We start from the raw sequence: 20,774 nt of genomic DNA on the forward strand, positions 1-20,774 counted from the left end.
CGTGCCAAAAGATCTCAGCCGGCATTTGGAAACAATAGACACTGACAAAATTACGATCTGCCAACTGCAAAAGGCCACCCTGCTGGGATCTGCGCGTATCATCCGAAAATACATCACACAGTCCTAGACACTTGGGAAGGGTTCGACTTGTGATTTTGTGATACGAAATCCAGCATATCTATCTTGTTTGCTGTATTATATAATAATAATAATAGTAATAATGATAATAATAATAATACAATCTGCCAACTGCAAAAGGCCACCCTGCTGGGATCTGCACAGATCATCCGAAAATACATCACACAGTCCTAGACACTTCAGAAGTGTTCGACTTGTGATTTTGTGATATGAAATCCAGCAGATCTATCTTGTTTGCTGTGTCATAAAATAATAATAATAATAATAATAATAATAATAATAATAATAATAATAATAATAATGGTTGTAAGAGAAGAAGAGACCCCTTGGGTCATTTAGCCCAACCTCCTTCTGCCATTGTGCCGTGGGGGCCGGATAAATAGCTTCGATGGGCCGCATCCGGCCCCCGGGCCTTAGTTTGGGGACCCCTGGCCTAGAGAAACAGTTGTGGATCTGGGGAGGAGGCAAACTGCGTTGGATAATCCAGAACGTTGGATAAGCTGGTGTTGGATAAGTGAGACTCTAATAAATAAATAAACCAACTCGAAGTCCAAAGCACCTGGAGGGCGGACACTTGCCCCATGCCTGGGTGAGGACGTGATGGCGCAGGCGTTTGGACGGCTCTGCTTCGGACGCACCCTCTTTTGCACGGGGAGTCCAATGCCATTCCGGGCAGGCTTGGATCCTGGCTCGGGAGGGCTCTCCTCAGACCCCACCCCGTCCAGGAAAGCCTTGGCAGGCGGCTCCCACTTCCCTCAGGCGTTTCCAGCGGCGCTCCCGACGCGCGTCCCGGCCTCGCCATGGGCCCGACGGAGGCGCAGTTGGCGCGCGTGGCGCTGGAGGCGGCGGCCGTGCTGGTGGCGGCGCTGCTGGTGGTGGCGGCGCTGAAGGCGGCGTCGGAGGGGCTGCGTCGGCGGAGGGCGGGGGCCTGGGTGGTGGTGGTGGGCGCGGGCCCCGTGGGCCTCTCCGCCGCCCTGGCCGCCCTCCGCTCCGGCAAGGCGCGCGGCCTGGCCCTGGTGGAGGCGCGCCCCCGCGCCGCCCTCCTGGCCCGCCCGCAGCAGGTGGCCCTCCAGCCCCGCAGCCTCCGCTTCCTCCGCCGCCTCGGCCTCGACGTCGACAACCTGGAGGGCTGCTGGGAGCAGGAGCGCTTCTTCACCCGCCTCGGCGTCTTCCAGGAGCACCTGCTCAGCCTCCTCGAGCGCCACCGCCGCCGCCTCCCGCTCCGCATCTGCCTCGGCACCAAGGTGAGCGGGAAACGGGGCTGCCACGGCGGGGTCCCGCGTGGACTTGGCTGTCGGGGGGATCCCGCTTAGCCCCAGCCCCCGGTGGAGTAGTGGGTTAAAGCCTTGTGACTTGGTCGGGTTGCTGCTCTGCAACCCAAGCAAGCGCGGATGAGCTCCCTCTATTTTAATGTGTTGTCGAAGGCTTTCATGGCCGGGATCACAATGTTCATAGAATCATAGAATAGTAGAGTTGGAAGAGACCTCATGGGCCATCCAGTCCAACCCCCTGCTAAGAAGCAGGAAATCGCATTCAAAGCACCCCCGACAGATGGCCATCCAGCCTCTGCTTAAAAGTCTCCAAAAAAGGAGCCTCCACCACGGCCCCGGGGAGAGAGTTCCACTGTCGAACAGAATGTTGTATGCATTCCGGGTTGTATGGCCATGTTCCAGAAGTATTCTCTCCTGACGTTTCGCCCACATCTATGGCAGGCATCCTCAGTGGTTGTGAGGCATGGAGAAACTAAGCAAAGAAGGTTTATATGTGGAAAGTCAAGGGTGTGAGAAGAACTCTTTGTCAGCTTGAAAGCCAGTGTGAATGTTGCAGTTAATCACCTTAATTCGTTGTCGAAGGCTTTCATGGCCAGGATCACAATGTTGTTGTATGTATTCCGGGCTGTGTGGCCATGTTCCAGAAGTATTCTCTCCTGACGTTTCGCCCACATCAATGGCAGGCATCCTCAGAGGTTGTGAGGTATATGGAGAAACTAAGCAAGGAAGGTTTATATATATCTGTGAGAGAAGAACTCTTGTCAGTTGGAGGCCAGCATTAATGTTTCAGTTAATCACCCTAATTAGCATTGGAAAGGCTTGTCTCTTGCCTGGAGGGCATCCTTTGTTCAGAGTCATTAGCCATCCCTAGAACTCTTCTGCCCTTAGAGTGTTGCTTCCCATCTACTGTTTTGATTTTTGAGTTTTTTAATACTGGTAGCCAGATTTTGTTCATTTTCATGGTTTCCTCCTTTCTGTTGAAGTTGTCCACATGCTTGTGAATTTCAATGGCTTCTCTGTGTAGTCTGACATGATAGTTGTTGGAGTGGTCAAGCATTTCTGTGTTCTTGAATAATAAACTGTGTCCAGGTTGGTTCATCAACAGAAAGGAGGAAACCATGAAAATGAACAAAATCTGGCTACCAGTATTAAAAAAAACTCAAAAAATCAGAACAGTAGATGGGAAGCAACACTCTGAGGGCTGAAGAGTTCCAAGGACAGCGAATGGCTCTGAACAAAGGATGCCCCCAGGCAGAAATAGCCAGGAGATGAACCTTTCCAATGCTAATTAAGGTGATTAACTGCAACATTCACACTGGCTTTCCAACTGACAAAGAGTTCTTCTCACACCCTTAACTTTCCATAGATATATATTAACCTTCCTTGCTTAGTTTCTCCATGCTTCACACCTCCAAGGATGCCTGCCATAGATGTGGGCGAAATGTCAGGAGAGAATACTTCTGGAACATGGCCATACAGCCCAGAAAACATACAACAACCCTGTGACCTCACATAGCTGCAGAGTCCTCCTTTTATTGCACTTATTCATTATTCTTTTTGAAAACACAACCCGAGTTCATGCTGACTTTTGATTCAGATAAGCACAGTTTTGATTCCTGTCTAATGAGCTAACTGACATGTTCAAAGGTACAGCAGCTCAGATACCGCGGCCTGTTGATTTTAGTGTGTAGGAAATTACCGGGCTATTGTACTTCTGTGATTACTTTAAGTGATAATGAGTTAGTACTGAAGCTATCCATAAGTCAGGGCAGCTAAACTAATTATCATTGTGCATATTTAGTCAAGCGGGTGACTCAATAAACCAAAACAAACACCGTTTTGAATGCAGCGGTGAAGGCTAAGATTAAGAGCATAATAGTTGCTAGGCCTGTGCGATCAGAGAGAAAAATGTTTCAATACTCATTACGAAATGAGGAGGTGGGAGAAAAACCGTTTCTAAAGTGTTTCCGAAATTGGACAGGGTCCATATTGTAACTATTAGGGATGTCCCGTTTCATGCCTCTTATGCCGTCACACCCAAACACCTTTTAGAGCTTTTTTTTTCTTGTCAGGAGCAACCGGAGTTGCTTCTGGAGTGAGAGAATTGGCCGTCTGCAAGGATGTTGCCCAGGGGATGCCCGGATGTTTTTGATGTTTTTACCATCCTTGTGGGAGGCTTCTCTCATGTCCCCGCATGGAGCTCAAACCCACACTCAAACCCAGACGATTGAGGAACAGGGCATCTGGTCAGTGTCCTGATAGACCACTGCTACACCACCTCCCCGCCCCCAGGCCTGGCCTGTTGAATCGGATCTTTGTAACTCAGGAACTGCCTGTATCTTTCTGAAGCATTGGATATCACACTATGTTTTGTTTTCAATAGATAGAACTTCCCTTACATTTTGATCGACTTTGTGTTAAATAAGTCTGAAAAAGAGTGCCTATTTACTTAGTGTTGCTTTCTCTCGGCAGAATGAAGGAGCCATGTCTTTAAAACCAGGGTGGAATATTTATGTCACATCTCTACACGCAATGTTTACAAGTCACTCTCCCTCTTTCTTTCTATTAGTTTTCAGAGGATTTTCTGAAAAAGAATCTATCCTCCAATTGGCCAAACATAGTCATCATAGCAGATGGATCCTGTGGAGAATCAAGTACGATCCTTGGAATCAGCCCAGAGTATACTGTTGAATCTTGCAATGCCTATGGAGCCAATGCTGCTATCGAGCGACCAGATCAAAGACAGGTAGTTACCCAGAATCTAGATAGTTTATTCATTTCTCATTGTGGCACAGAGTACTTCTTTGCCTCTATTTCTTACCTGCTAAAAATTGATAAGAGATTGACTGATGTATGGAATATAGCAGGTCACATTTTGAGCGGAGATGGTTTTTTATTTTTTAAGTACAGTAGAGTCTCACTTATCCAACACTCGCTTATCCAACGCACTTTTGTAGTCAATGTTTTCAATACATCGTGATATTTTGGTGCTAAATTTGTAAATACAGAAATTACTACATAGCATTACTGTGTATTGAACTACTTTTTCTGTCAAATTTGTTGTATAACATGATGTTTTGGTGCTTAATTTGTAAAATAATAACCTAATTTGATGTTTAATAGGCTTTTCCTTAATCCCTCCTTATTATCAAACATTCTGCCAGCCCGTTTATGTTGGATAAGTGAGACTCTATATGTACTTATTTTTCAGCTAGGTCATTCTTGAAAAAATGTTTAAGAAGTAAAAAGGTTGAAAAAATTGTAAACCCACAAGTAGCCATTCGTAGGCTGGATCTATATGGCCATATAAAATCCAGATTATCTTATTTGAACTGGATTATATGACAGTGTAGACTGATATAATCCAGTTCAAAGCATATACCATGTTTCTCCGAAAATAAGACAGTGTCTTATATTAATTTTTGCTCCCAAATATGCTCTAAGTCTTATTTTCAGTGGATGTCTTATTTTTTCATGAAGAAGAATTCACATTTATTGTTGAACAAAAAACGAACATTTATTATATACTGTACAGTAGTTGTCATCACAAACCAGCATAACCAGACAAACTGAATCCTATCAAGAATTTCTTGTTACTACCATTATTTCCATGTACAACACTCTATGGTACGTAAATTTACCGATTCTGCATGCTCTGGTGTTCTGTTTGGCGGGCATGCTTCCAAACAAAAACTTTGCTACGTCTTACTTTTATGGGAGGCCTTATACTTAGCAATTCAGCAAAATCTTTATTTTCTGGGGATGTCTTATTTTAGGGGAAACAGGATATGGAGATTATCTTCTTTGATTATATCGCAGTGTAGATCCAGCCATAGATAGTTTCTTCCTAGTCCTAATCTGATCTGCGAATAAGAGAGGGGATAATACTAAACATTTGGCTCGAGATGATGGGACTGATTGTCCAGGACATCAGGAAGGCATCAACCTCCAGAAAAGAGGTTGGGTTAGAAGCTTCTCCCATAGTTCAAAATGAAGGGGTGATGTCGGCTTCTCTGCTACATTATGGAGTTTGACCCCATGGACACAGGACACTGCTTGAGTCATCCTGTCAGGCCTGCTTCTGTTCTCTTCAGAAGGAAGTCCTCTACTATGACCATGTTGCCTCCTTTGGGGATTGGCAGGGGTCATTCCATTTCAATCCTCAAAGGAGACTGAGTCATCAAAAGTCTCCTGCATCTTCTCTAAAGATGGCACTGTTATTGTTTCTTGTCATGACTGATATGGAAGAGAGTTTCAAATCAATTCTGCAATACCAAACTCATAGAATTGTCCCTGGTCTTTCTGTGTGCCACAGTTCTCCAAATGTCATTTCATTTTGGGCCGAAACTAACAAAATGAAGTTCAACAGGGACAAATGCAAGATACTTCACTTTGGCAGAAAAAATGGAATGCAAAGAGACAGAATGGGGGACGATGCCTTACGTGTGAAAAAGATCTTGGAGTCCTCGTGGACAACAAGTTAAATATGAGCCAACAATGTGATGCGGCAGCTAAAAAAAGCCAATGGGATTTTGGCCTGTATCAATAGGAGTATAGTGTTTAGATCCAGGGAAGTCATGCTCCCCTCTATTCTGCCTTGGTCAGACCACACCTGGAATACTGTGTCCAATTCTGGGCACCACAGTTGAAGGGAGATGTTGACAAGCTGGAAAGCGTCCAGAGGAGGGCGACTAAAATGATTAAGGGTCTGGAGAACAAGCCCTATGAGGAGCGGCTTAAAGAATTGGGCATGTTTAGCCTGCAGAAGAGAAGGCTGAGAGGAGACATGATAGCCATGTACAAATACGTGAAGGGAAGTCATAGGGAGGAGGGAGCAAGCTTGTTTTCTGCTGCCCTGCAGACTAGGATGCGGAACAATGGCTTCAAACTACAGGAAAGGAGATTCCACCTGAACATCAGGAAGAACTTCCTCACCGTGAGGGCTGTTCAGCAGTGGAACTCTCTGCCCCGGACTGTGGTGGAGGCTCCTTCTTTGGAGGCTTTTAAGCAGAGGCTGGATGGCCATCTGTCAGGGGTGCTTTGAATGGGATTTCCTGCTTCTTGGCAGTGGGTTGGACTGGATGGCCCATGAGGTCTCTTCCAACTCTACTATTCTATGATTCTATGATTCTATGTGCATCTTCTGTGCTTGGGAACTGACCTTCTCCTAGTAGGAGTGTGCACAATTTCGGTTTTGTGTACTGGATTTGGAGGATTTGGTTGTCGAATCCATGAAAACGAGCTAGATGCAGGGCACTCAAAGCTTTAGCCAGTGATTCATATCCTGGAAATACCTAATCAAAGCAGCTTCTGTAGAAGGCAGCCATGTGTCATTCTAGCAGAACCTTTTGGCTGATGATGGCTTTTTGCTATCAGGGTGAAGACAAAACAAATATGGAACTGTGATTGTTTGCACAGGACCAGTCACTACACTTGAGTATTCTGATCATACAAATGGTTTCTGTGAGGCTAGGTCAGCCTAAAACCAAATACAAATTGGGATATCTAACTGCCTAGCCATTGATATGCATGTGCAAAATGTTTTCTGTGTGAATTGACTACATTTCCCCTTTGAAGCTCACATTCTTTCCTTTGTTGTCCTTTCCAACTTTTGTCTGCATTCTAGGTTCCAACCCCCGAGATCCGTGCTCATGGCCTGTACTTTGATTTATCCGCATATGGTATGGATATGTCAAATATGAGAAAGGGATCCTCAACGCCTGGATTCCATTTGAAAATCTATGGGACATTTCGCAACCGTTACCTAGCTTTGGCATGCCCTGCTTCAGACTCCAAAGTTGTGAGGTTTTTGCGTCACACTCTTAATTCTACAGTGAGTATCCAGAGCTGTTCTTTTATGCATTGTCTGATAACCAAATTGACATATAATCCATATAATCTAGTTCAAAGCAAATAGTCAACATTTTATATGGCAGTGTAGATACCTATTGTAGCCAGGAACTATACTAGTGCTTTACAAACACCCCAAATGTTACTTTTAAAAAAATTGTTATAATTCCAAGGCCTCCAAAGTATTTACTGTAGTTCTATTTGTAGTTAACACTTCTATATATAGAGGTTCACAGAGGATTCCCAGTGTCCAAACTGTCATTCAGTGAATAATCTATTTGTTTCCAAATGAACTTTATTGCTAGCAGTCCGAAGTACAGTAGCGTCTCGCTTATCCAACCTCTACTTATCCAACATTCTGTATTATCCAACGCAGTCTGTCTTTTAGTAGTCAATGTTTTTGTAATCAATGTTTTCAATACATTGCGATGTTTTGGTGCTAATTTTGTAAATACAGTAATTACAGTAGAGTCTCACTTATCCAACGTTCTGGATTATCCATTGCATTTTTGTAGTCAATGTTTTCAATACATCATGATATTTTGGTGCTAAATTCGTAAATACAGTAATTACAGTAGAGTGCCCCTTATCCAACACTCACTTATCCAATGTTCTGGATTATCCAACGCTATTTTGTAGTCAGTGTTTTCAATAAATCGTGATATTTTGGTGCTAAATTCGTAAATACAGTAATTACTACAGAGCATTACTGCATATCGAACTACATTTTCTGTTGATTTGTTGTAAAACATGATGTTTTGGTGCTTAATTTGTAAAATCATAATGTTATTTGATGTTTCATGGACTTTTCCTTAATCCCTCCTTATTATCCAACATTTTCACTGATCCAACATTCTGCTGGCCTGTTTATGTTGAATAAGTGAGACTCTACTGTAATGCCATTATGACACATTTTTTGTCAAGACTAGAAGGTGTCTCAAGACCTACAGTACTGTATGAAATCCAGATTATTTGATTTGAACTGGATTATTTGCCAATGTAGACTCATATAATCCAGCTCAAAGCAGATAATGTGGATTATCTGATTTGATAATCTGGATTATATGGCAATGTAGAAGGGGTCTCAATGATTTTCTATATAAATGTTTACCTATCCGTTCTTACCAGACTCATAAATCACACTCATCTCCTAATAACTCAGCGAGAGAAGATCTTGGGGCAATTACCATTTTATTGTTTCCTGATGATGCCTTTAGAGTTCCTGCCAGATTGCTCCTACAAACACATATCCCCATTTGTCTCCCCAATGAGATGACCATAAAAGGACTACTTTTGTAGTCATTACAGGATTAGAATGGTAGATTGGGTTGTTGTATGTTTTCTGGGCTGTATGGCCATGTTCTAGAAGTATTCTCTCCTGACGTTTCACCCACATCTATGGCAGGCATCCTCAGAGGTTGTGAGGTATGAAGAAACTAAGCAAGGAAGGTTCATATATATCTGTGGAAAGTCCAGAGTGAGAGAAGAACTCTTTGTCAGTTGGAGGCCAGTGTGAATGTTGTAGTTAATCACCTCAATTAGCATTGAATAGTTTCATCTCCTGGCTTCCTGCTGTGGTGATTAACTACAACAATTACACTGGCCTCCAACTGACAAAGAGTTCTTCTCTCACCCTGGACTTTCCACAGATATATATGAACCTTCCTTGCTTAGTTTCTTCATACAGTGCAGTCTCACTTATCCAACATAAACGGGCCGGCAGAATGTTGGATAAGCGAATATGTTGGATAATAAGGAGGGATTAAAGAAAAGCCTATTAAACATCAAATTAGTTTATGATTTTACAACTTAAGCACCAAAACATCATGTTCTACAACAAATTTGACAGAAAAAGTAGTTCAATATGCAGCAATGCTATGTAGTAATTACTTTATTTACAAACTAGCTGTGCCCGGCCACGCATTGCTGTGGCAAAGTGGTGGTGGTATTGGTTAAAAATTGTTGTGTAATTTTTATTTGACGTTATTTGTATTTTTTAGTTAATTTTATTGTAAGTTACCTTTTTATTTATTATATTTTATTATTTTCTTGTATTATTTTTAGTTATTCTCTGTTATAGTATTTTATTGTATTAATTTTTTAGTGTTTTTAATTATTTTTTAGTGTTTTTTATTATTTTTTATTGAGTTGCTATAGGAGACCAAGTTGGAGGAGCATAGCCTTCTAACTGGCAGCAATTGGATAAAAGCAATCATTCCTCTCTCTCTAATTAGGACTTTATTTTTCTTTTCTTTTTGTTGTATCAACCTAGAGCCGTGGATGATGGGTTGTGTTGTCAAATTTCGAGGTTGGGGGGCCTGTAGTTTTGTTGTTTTGTGGGTCGCCGTGATGCCATCACTCTTTTATATATATAGATTTAGCACCAAAATATCACGATGTATTGAAAACATTGACTACAAAAATGCGTTGGATAATCCAGAACGTTGGATAAGCGAATGTTGGATAAGTGGGACTCTACTGTATGTACATATGTATACATTCTCTATTCGTTTTTGCATAAACTAAGCTTTACAGAGGTTGTGAGGTATGGAATTCTGATAGAGAATTCTGATAGAGAATTCCATGCCTCACAACCTCTGAGGATGCCTGCCATAGATGTGGGCGAAACATCGGGAGAGAATACTTCTGGAACATGGCCACACAGTCTGGAAAACATACAACAACCCTGTGATCCTGGCCATGAAAGCCTTCGACAACAGAATGGTAGATTGTTTCTGAAATCCGATATAATAACCATTATATCCCAATGGTCTCAAGATTTACAGAGTTTTTTTTGTCTTTCAAGATTCAACAACTGTGACATCACCAGGTGCCACTTTATGCCATCACTGGGCTTCACTTTGGGAAAACAACAGCTCTCACCTTGTGAGCCTCAGAAAATGTTGATTGCCTCTAGTAGCATGATGGTGGTCTCAATGCTGATGCTTTTATGTTGCTTAGCACTTCAGAAGGATCTTGGTCTTTCAAAATGTTTCTGCCGTGTCCCCAAATGAAGTGCTCCGATGCATTCCGGAGAGCAGCTCTCATGTCTGCATGGGAGAGAAAATATTGGCAAGTATTTTCCTCCTCAGCCCTCCCATCTCCTCAGGCATTTTCTCATGCCAGGAGGACATGAGGAGCCTTCATTGGGGGGGGGGGGGCAGAGACCTTTTTAGTAAGGTCTCTTTTTAGGGAAAAATCGGATGCATCGTGATGGCTTCATGCTGTCCCGATTTCAACCGAGATAGCGTGTAGCCACCCTAGGAAGGAAGTCCCAGGGTTGTGGGAGGAGATAGGGACTAGAACCCGCACCGAAGTGGTTTACTTTAATCTGTTTCAGCGCAGGTTTTAGTCATGTCTGGAAGCGGGTTCTTTATTTGTTGCTCCATGAAGTTATCCACTGAGTTCAATGGGATTTCATAGTGTGTTTGCTTAGATTATTATTATTATTATTATTATTATTATTATTATTATTAAACTTTATTTGTACCCCGCTAGCATCTCCCGAAGGACTCGATGCGGCTTACAAAGGCCAAGGCCTCAACACACAATATAACAATACAAAACAAAAGGCAAATTAAAAACAATTAAAACAGTATAAACAACAAGCAATAAACAATACGCTAAAACACAATAAAACTGGGCCGGGCCAGAGTAATGGGTACAAGATTAAAAGTGCTGATGTGACAGGTGATATATAAGGCTTCTAGGGCAAGTGCAGAGTGCGATATACAATCTTAGTTCTAATAAAGTGCTTATGGGACTTGGAGATGGGTGTTGGAGATTTCCTATTAATCTGGGAAGGCACATTGGAACAGCCAGGTCTTCAAGTTCTTTCTGAAGACTGCCAATGTAGGGGCCTGTCTGAGATCCTTGGGGAGGGTGTTCCAGAGTCGGGGGGCCACCACGGAGAAGGCCCTGTCTCGTGTCCCCACCAACCGTGCTTGCGACGCAGGCGGGATCACGAGCAGGGCCTCTCCAGATGACCGAAGTGAATGTCCAAGATCCAAGATACATGGGTGGAAAAAGAGCTGAGGGGTTTACATTGATTTATATGGATGCAAATTGACCTTTGAGTTATAAAATATAAAAGAGATCATAGTGTAATCATTTATGAACTCCTTAATCAATGATTTCTAGTAATTATTGTACTTGGTTGGTTGGGGCTTCCTCTTTCTGTCTAATGCTTGCCTTCAACATGCCAGAAAATAAGGAAACGAGTGTACTCTAATTCATGTTATAAATTATATATATATATAAAAGAGTGATGGAATCCTGGCGGCCACCAAAACAACAAAACTAAACACCCCACAACCTCAAAAATTGACAACACAACCCATCATCCATGCCTCTAGGTTGATACAAGAAAAAGAAAAGAAAAAGTCCTAATTAGAGGGAGAGGAATAATTGTTTTTATCCAATTGCTGCCAGTTAGAAGTCTAAGCTCCGCCCACTTGGTCTCCTAGCAACCCACTCACCCAGGGGACAGGCAGAGTTAGACCTCACTTAGGCCTCTTCCACACTGCCTATAAAATACAGATTATCAGATTTTAACTGGATTAGATGGCAGTGTAGACTCAAGGCCCTTCCACACAGCTATATAACCCATATAATCTTATATATTATCTGCTTTAACTGGATTATCTGAGCTGTTTCGCTATAAATTCTTCTGCTTCTCCAGGTCTTGCTTTCTTGTTTTGTCCTTCAGTCCTTCTGGTTTTACTCTTTGCCCTTAATTTCCAGCCTTTTCCTTAGGCTTGGCATTTAGATTACTATATGACATCAATTTCTGCTTTCCTCTTGGGCCTAATTGTCTTACTCAGTACTCAGCTCTGAATTCCAATATATACATTTCTTGCTTTTCTGGGCCATATCCTGGACCATAACTTTGGATATCTGCCTATGGCTGAGCCCTAACTGTTCCCAAATTGAGTATGTATTTGGCACTGACAAGACAAAGAGACTTACTAAGGAGACTTAGATATTTGTCTTTACTCCAGTGCTCTCTGGAGACAAATACATTGATATGTCAATGTTTCTTCAGGTTTCTCTTCTTCCAAAAGGGTCAACTATGGATACATGTAAACACAATGGAGAGTTGGTCTGTGGACAGTAATGTCAGAAGGAAATTAAATGAAGAAAGTATCAGTCGTAACAATGACATGTATCTTTGTTTTTCTGAATGTGCAGAACCACTGTTTTGTTTCCCTATCGGCTGTTTTAGATGAAACTTAGGTTAATATCAATCGTAGTGAAAACAGGCATTGGCTCTACAGGAAATGAAATAGCAAGTGAAAAGCCAGTTGTATACAATACCTGTCTGAATCTTTATGGCAGTTCTTATCATGCTGTTGCTGCTAGAAAATAATTAACAAGGATTGCCAACAAAGAGCTTGTATCATAAATTTTGTTCCACTACATTAACCAATAGGAACAGTTTACGTCAAAAACACAAGGACTTCAAGTACTATTTCTACCACCAATCATTCATATCAGACTCTTGTTTTGCAGAATATTTTACAGCTGCTGTTTCTGTTGTCTTTTCAAAGCAAGAAAGACAGAAAGATTGTGCCATTAGGTTACTTGCATACGGAGATCCCAAAAAACCACCTGCTCCATGTGTTCTCATTGGGTGCTGGAAAAGGAGAGGGACACAGGTCAGCTTGGGCCAATGCCCAGAAGATTGGCAAATAGCTTAGATATATTTATAATGGAAATAAGACAGATTTATAGAGGATAGATCACCTTGGAAAAACTATTTAGACTCTAGCTCCTAGAGTTTATAGCCCACTTAACCACTAGTAAGGTAAAGGTTTCCCCTGATGTTAAGTCCAGTTATGTCTGACTCTGGGGGTTGGTCTCATCTCCATTTCTAAGCCGAAGAGCCGGCATTGTCTGTAGACACCTCCAAGGTCATGTGGCCGGCATGACTGCATGGAGTGCCGTTACCTTCCCGCCGGAGCGGTACCTATTGATCTACTCACATTTGCATGTTTTCGAACTGCTAGGTTGGCAGAAGCTGGGGCTAACAGCAGGCGCCCACTCCGCTCCCGGGATTTGAACCTGGGACCTTTTGTTCCGCAAGTTCAGCAGCTCAGTGTTTTAACACACTTTGCCACCGGGGTTCTACTTAACCACTACAAACTGTAATAAAAATGCAAGGTTTCCGCATTCTATGTATGTCTCAGAGTTCCCAGAACCAAGGATTGGGGAAAGGAAACATAGCATGAAAGATTTCTCCCCGAATCTATTGCCAATTCAGTTTTGTTCTGCATCTGTCTCCACAAATATCTGCAAGAGGTTTTTTAAAAAAGGTTTCATGTCATCAAATGTTCTCAATTGAACAATTTTCTGTCACCCACAGATCATGAAAAACATATTCCACCAGTCTTTCAATGCCTACAAGATGGATATTGAACCCAGAGTCAACGAACTGACTCTTCATCGTATCCAATGCAGCCACCGGCTCTTTGAAATCATGCTCTCCCACCGGCGGGTTACAGCAGCTCTTTTGGAGAGAGACAATGTTGTGGTCACCATAGAAGGAGAAGCTGCCCGAGTGCTGAATTTTGACACTGGTCAGTTTTTTTAAAAAAAACAAACAAACTTGTTTTTCATTGCAGAGATGGGGAGCAAAATTGAAAAAAGAGAAACATTGGTATGTCGGGTCATACTTCTGTTGAAGTTTCATGATACAGTCTTATTCCAGACCACTTCTCATTGGTATCTTTTCCTGTTACCTCCAGGTCCAAATTTATTTGAGTTCCTGTAAAGAGCTGTAGAGAGAGCCAGCATTGTCTAGTATTTTGGATTTGGGGTACTGTTCTATTATCTATTATAAATGGACTATCTTTCTCTAGCACCCCCTAGTGGCCTCCTCCCAGATCATGGAACAGTACTGGGTTTTGGACTAGGGTTGCATTTACACCAGTGATTCCCAAACTTATTTGGCCTGCCGCCCCCTTTCCAGAAAAAATATCACTCAGCGCTCCCTTGAAAGGGGGTGTGGCTTAGAGGGGTGGGCGTGGCTCCTGCTCAAGAGGGCGGGGCTGAGCCTCTCCCCTAGTCCAAGATGCAGGGCTGGGAGGTGGGCGGGGCCACAAATGGGATGGGCGGAGTTATGAGCTCTGAGGTAGGGCTGAGCTTCTATCCCTGTCCTACGGCGCCTTCCAGGACATGGGGCAGGGCCTCTTCCCAAGTGCCTGACGGGGCTGAACCTCTATACCCCGCCCCTGTGTTCTAACAAGCGCCTCAGGGGAGGTATACAGAGGCTCAGCCCTGTCTCACGCTCTTGGGAAGAGACCCCGCCCCTAGCCCCGCCCTTTAGTCCAAAAAGGCCTCTCCGGAGAGTTATAGAGGCTCAGCCCTGTCTCGGGATCTTGGAAGGAGGCCCCGCCCCCTTCCCTAGCTCCGCCCAATGTGTCCCAACAAGCGCCTCAGGAGAGGTAGAGATTCTCAGCCCTATCTCCGACACTTGGGAAGAGGCCCCGCCCACTCCTCTAGCTCCGCCCCCTGTTTGCCCTAACAGGCGCCTTAGGTGCTCAGCCCTGTCTCCGGCACTTGGGAAGAGGCCCCGCCCCTCCTCTGGCCCCGCCCCCTTGTCCTAATTGGTGCCATCACCGCCCCCCTTGATTGCTCCAGCACCCACCGGGGGGGCAGTAGCACCCACTTCTGGCATCACTGCTTTACACCATAGAATTAATGCAGTTTGATGCCAATTTGACTGCAGTACGTGCAATGATATGGAATCATGGGAGCTGGCATTTTACAAAGCTTTTACAAAGCCTTGTCTGCAAGAGTTTTGGTGCCGCACCAAACTACAACTCCCATGATCCTCCGGCATTGAGCCAAGGCAGATAAAGGGAGCAGAAAGAAATGTAGTGATGGCTTTTAAAACTCTTTAAAATAGAGTTGGAGAACCTTCAGCCCTTCAGAGGTTGATGATCCTCTATCTGTATCATACTCCTCCTCCTCTTCATCGCCTTCCTTAGAAAGAGTCTTTTTTGTTTTATTGCACCACAGTGGCGCAGTGAGTTAAACTGCTGAGCTGCTGAACCTACTGAGTTGAAGGTTGGCAGTTTGAATCCGCAGGATGGGGTGAGTTCCCGCTGTTAGCCCCAGCTTCTGCTAACTGAGCAGTTCGAAAGTTCCTGGCGGGAAGGTAAATGGTGGTCCATGCAGTCATGCCAGCCACATGACCTAGGAGGCGTCTATGGACAGCGCTGGCTCTTCGGCTTAGAAGTGGAGATGAGCATCACTCCTCAGAGCCAGAAAAGGAAACCTTTACCATTATCTGTGTTTGTTGTTTCTAGATATTGAATGTTTGCTTTGTGTCTGTTTGCTGGAATCCACCCTGAGTCCCCTCAGTGAGATAGGGTGGAATACAAATAAAGTGTTGTTATCTAAAGAAAAGTTGCAAACAAAGGAAATGAATAATTTCCCTTTGCAGATTGGCAGAAGTTTAAGTTGGCCCTTGAAAATAACAGTTCTTTCTTTCTTCTTCTTCTTCTTGGAACACCCACTGGCAGGCTGTGGAGTTAATCTCGGATTGAGAGGTTTGGAGTCGACAGAAGAATTAATCTATAAAGTGGCCACGGCCATTGATCAGCATGATATCTTTGAGGCGCTGGCAGCGAAAATCCAGCATTCAAAACAAGTGGCAGAAGATTTTAAGCAGAACGGCTTGTTTGCTGCAATGTTTGAGTGATCAATTTACGAGAAAATCATTGTGGAGGGATTTGCACCCCATTGCACATAAAACAAAATGGAATGGAATATTTCCAATTGACAGAAGTGTTAAAAACTATAATGGGACCACTGATTTTAGTTATAATTAACATTTCAGTGAGCTTAAGGCCAGACAAAAATAAAGGCAGAAAATCCATGTAATCAAAACTCAAGATGGTGGACCTGTGTCCTAATTAGAGGGAGAGGAATAATCGTTTTTATCCAATTGCTGCCAGTTAGAAGGCTAAGCTCCGCCCACTTGGTCTCCTAGCAACCCACTCAGCCCACCCAGCCTCTCAATAATAATAATAATAATAATAATAATAATAATAATAATAATAATAATAATACAATCCTAAAGTTAGCAGATACCCCTAAGGATCATCCAGTTCAACTTCCTTATATCATGCAGCAGGACACAATCCAACCACTCCTGACAGATGGCCATCCAATATCTGCACAATAATAATACACATCAAATCATAGCATCATACAGTTAGGCGACACCCCTAAAGGACATCCAGTCCAACCCAACTCTGCCATTGGACGATACAATCCAAACACTCCCAACAGATGGCCAGCCAGCCTCTCAATAATAGTAATACTAATAATAATAATAATAATAACAACAACATCATCATACAATCCTAAGGTTTGGAGTGACCCCTAAGGATCATCCAGATCAACTTCCTTCTACCATGCAGGAGGACACAATCCAAGCACTCCTGACAGATGGCCATCCAGCCTCGACAAGTTCTCACTGACACCACCAGACAACGCCACAGCAACGCGTGGCTGGGCACAGCTAGTACAGTAGAGTCTCACTTATCCAACACTCGCTTATCCAACGTTCTGGATTATCCAACACATTTTTGTAGTCAATGTTTTCAACATATCGTGATATTTTGGTGCTAAATTCGTAAATACAGTAATTACTGCATAACATTACTGCCTATTGAACTACTTTTTCTATCAAATTTGTTGTCTAACATGATGTTTTGGTGCTTAATTTGTAAAATCATAACCTAATTTGATGTTTCATAGGCTTTTCCTTAATCCCTCCTTATTATCCAACATATTCGCTTATCCAACGTTCTGCCGGTCCGTTTATGTTGGATAAGTGAGACTCTACTGTAGATGATATAGGACAGACCTATTATTCTCTGACTTTGGAAAAAGTCCGGAGTAGCTTGTTATTTTGTCTATGGCGCCATCTGGTGCCATCTTCAATTATTCTACTTATTCTCCAATATTTCCACTCCTGTATTGTTGGTGAGACCAGGCATGCAACACAAAAAAGAATGTTTCCATTGTCGTATTTACAATACTTTTTGATGCGCCCCAAAAACAGTGCCTTGTTGCAAACATTACACTGGTTGATTGCTGTATGAGGCAAAGATGGAGAGTGTGTGTTAAAAAAAAATCTCATGAGTTGTAATCCCAGACATTCAGGGATGTTCTTCAATACAGACATTGAACGTAATGGGCCATTACCTGGATCACAAAATGTCTCGGGAGAGAAGTACTTAGATTTAGTACCCTGACATATATAAGAAGATAATATCCATTTTGGAGCCGACCAATATTCTGTGAGTGCAGTGGTGAACCAGTCGCCTAATGGGAAGCCTGCCAGAAGGATATAAGGGCAGTTGTAGTCTTCATCTTGTGCTTTCCAGCAATTGACATACTGCCTCTGCAAACAGCCATGATATACAGCCACCCTGACTAGTAATCATTGATAGATTCATTGTCCACATATTTAATAAATCGCCTCCGAAAACCATTGAACCTGGTAGTTATTCCAACATTCTGTAGCATAGCAGAGAGCATACTGTGTGCATGCAGGTTGGCAACTGTGCTCCCTTTGCAAAATTTCCAGCTCCTTTTTCTGAATTTACAGCACTCATTATGGAAAAGAAGCATGCTTCTGCCCCAGGGGTCCCCAAACTAAGGCCTGGGGGCCGGATGCGGCCCTTCAAGGTCATTTACCTGGCCCCAGCCCTCATTTATAATGTAATATTTTTATATCCGTTTTAATAATATATTGTCTATACATATGATATTGATAATAACATTATCATTTTATACAATACTAGCTGTGCCCGGCCACGCGTTGCTGTGGCGAAGTATGGTGGTATGGGAAATAAAGTATTGAGGAATTGGTGGTAGTTAAGGTAAAGGTGTGGAGTCCAGATAATCCAGTTAAAGCAGATAATATAAGATGATATGGGTTATATAGCTTTGTGGAAGGGCCTTGAGTCTACACTGCCATCTAATCCAGTTAAAATCTGATAATCTGTATTTTATAGGCAGTGTGGAAGAGGCCTAAGTGAGGCCTAACTGCCTGTCCCCTGGGTGAGTGGGTTGCTAGGAGACCAAGTGGGCGGAGCTTAGTCTTCTAACTGGCAGCAATTGGATAAAAACAATTATTCCTCTCCCTCTAATTAGGACTTTATTTTCTTTTTGTTGTATCAACCTAGAGGCGTGGATGATGGGTTATGTTGTCAATTTTTGAGGTTGTGGGGTGTTTAGTTTTGTTGTTTCGGCAGTCGCCAGGATTCTATCACTCTTTTATATATATAGATAATACTAATAATAATACCATATAATATTAATTATACAGTAGAGTTTCACTTATCCAACATAAACGGGCTGGCAGAACATTGGATAAGCGAATATGTTGGATAATAAGGAGAGATTAAGAAAAAGCCTATTAAACATGAAAATAGGTTATGATTTTACAAATTAAGCACCAAAACATCATGTTATACAACAAATTTGGCACAAAAAGTAGTTCATTACACACTAATGCTATGTAGTAATTGCTGTATTTACGAATTTAGCACCAAAATATCACAATGCATTGAAAACATTGACTACAAAAATGCATTGGATAATCCAGAACGTTGGATAAGTGAGACTCTACTGTATGTTATATATTACATATATTACAGTATAGTTATATAGCTCAATATAGTAATATATAATGCTAATATTGTGCTATGCTAATAATATAATATACTGTATGTTCATACAGCTGCTCTGAGTTCCCTTCGGGGTGATTAGGGTGGGATATAAATGTAGTAAATAAATGTAGTAAATGAATAAATAAATAATTTTGGACTTAAGCTCGCCCAAAGTCTGAAATGACTTGAAGACACACAACAACAACAACAACAACAACAACAACAACAATCCTAATTAACCTGACTATCTCATTGGCCAGAAGCAGGCCCAAACTTCCTATTGAAATCCTGATAGGTTTATGTTGGTTAAAATTATTTTCATTTTAAAATATTGTATTGTTCTTTCATTGTTATTGTCATTGTTTTGCACTGCAAATAAGATATGTGCAGTGTGCATAGAAATTTGTTTGGTTTTTTTTTTCCCAAATGATAATTCGGCCCCTCAACAGTCTGAAGGATTGTAGACCGGCCCTTTGCTTTAAAAGTTTGAGGACCCCTGGTCTACCCATTTATCAGTGGCAGGATCAGACTTTCAATGGAAACTATTTGATCTTACTGAAGATCTGCCAGTTGCACAATTGTGATGAGTATCTCTTATCTGAAATGCTAGGGAGCAGAAGTGATTTGGATTTCAGATTTCAGAGAATCACCCCACTTGTATCATCAGCAGTCCTGTTTCGAGTTTTGCCTCCCCATCACACTCACATGCGGAAACTTAAGATCTGGCAATACATTCATCACAAGGTCAGTATAACTGTTTGTTTTTAATCAATAGAAACAACAATATCCGAAAACCAAGAGATCCCTTGCCCTGCCCAAAGCCACTTACATTAAAGGAGACTGACACCAGGTTAAAACCATTGCTTTCCATGGCATCCTATTGTTCTGCATTGAACCCCATAGGATACAAGAGGCAGTGATCCAGGTTAAAACCACTGCTTTCCACAGGATCCTTTGAAATCTTTTCAAAGATAAAAGAAAACGTGTTGTTGAAGGTTTTCATGGCCAGAATCACTGGGTTGCTGTGAGTTTTCCGGGCTGTATGGCAATGTTCCAGAAGCATTCTTTCCTGATGCTTCACCCATATCTATGGCAGGCATTCTCAGAGGTTGGAAATATTGGAATATACCGGTATATTGGAAAAAAGACAAGTGGGGTTTTTATACCTATGGAAGGTCCAGGGTTGGAGGGAAAAAAACTCTGTTGGAGGGCAGGCGTGAATATTACAATTAATCACTTTGATTAGCATTGAAAGGCTTTGCAGCTTCAATGCCTGGCTGATTCCTGCCTGGGGGAAGCCTTTGTTGGGAGGCGTTAGCTGGCCCTGATTGATTCATGTCAAAGAGATAAGCAAACACTATAAAGGTTCAAAACATAAAAAGAGATGTGACATGTAAAGGCCACAGAAATAGTCAGGCCTCTCTGAGTATAGAGCTGAGTATAGAGTATGTTGGTTGCCAAATCCAATTGGAGTCTTCAGAAACTGCTTAAATAGTGGAGACTACTGGATATGTTTTGACTTTAGTCCACATTTAAGCCTTGATAATTACAGTTTCCTTTAAACATTACAGTCTGGAAGATGCTACTGTGAATTACAACAGTTGACTGTAATTATTATTTTCATTATTGTTGTTAACTCTCAGGTAATAATGTTTGTACATGATGCTCTAAATTACATAGTGCATTTTATGTTTTGAACCTTTATAAAACGCAGACTGGCTCAACCAGAGAAGTCAGCCATTGCAGAGCACTTGAAGAACCAACCTGGACAAAGCATATTATTTGAAAACACAGAAATGCTGGACCACTCTGACAATCATTA

The 20,774-nt window shown here is 42.3% G+C and overlaps 1 protein-coding gene across 1 annotated transcript; it reads left to right on the plus strand.

Moving 5' to 3' along the window:
- Positions 1-891: 891 nt before the first annotated feature.
- LOC134293580 (uncharacterized) lies at positions 892-19,114 on the plus strand. Its single transcript, XM_062961577.1, has 5 exons — positions 892-1,382; positions 3,979-4,155; positions 7,036-7,242; positions 13,624-13,837; positions 15,788-19,114. The coding sequence occupies exons 1-5, from the start codon at positions 939-941 to the stop codon at positions 15,964-15,966; spliced, it is 1,221 nt and encodes a 406-aa protein (XP_062817647.1). The 5' UTR covers positions 892-938; the 3' UTR covers positions 15,967-19,114.
- Positions 19,115-20,774: the final 1,660 nt, after the last annotated feature.

This window comes from Anolis carolinensis, unplaced genomic scaffold (genome assembly GCF_035594765.1).
Source record: "Anolis carolinensis isolate JA03-04 unplaced genomic scaffold, rAnoCar3.1.pri scaffold_9, whole genome shotgun sequence".
Classification (NCBI taxonomy): domain Eukaryota; kingdom Metazoa; phylum Chordata; class Lepidosauria; order Squamata; family Dactyloidae; genus Anolis; species Anolis carolinensis.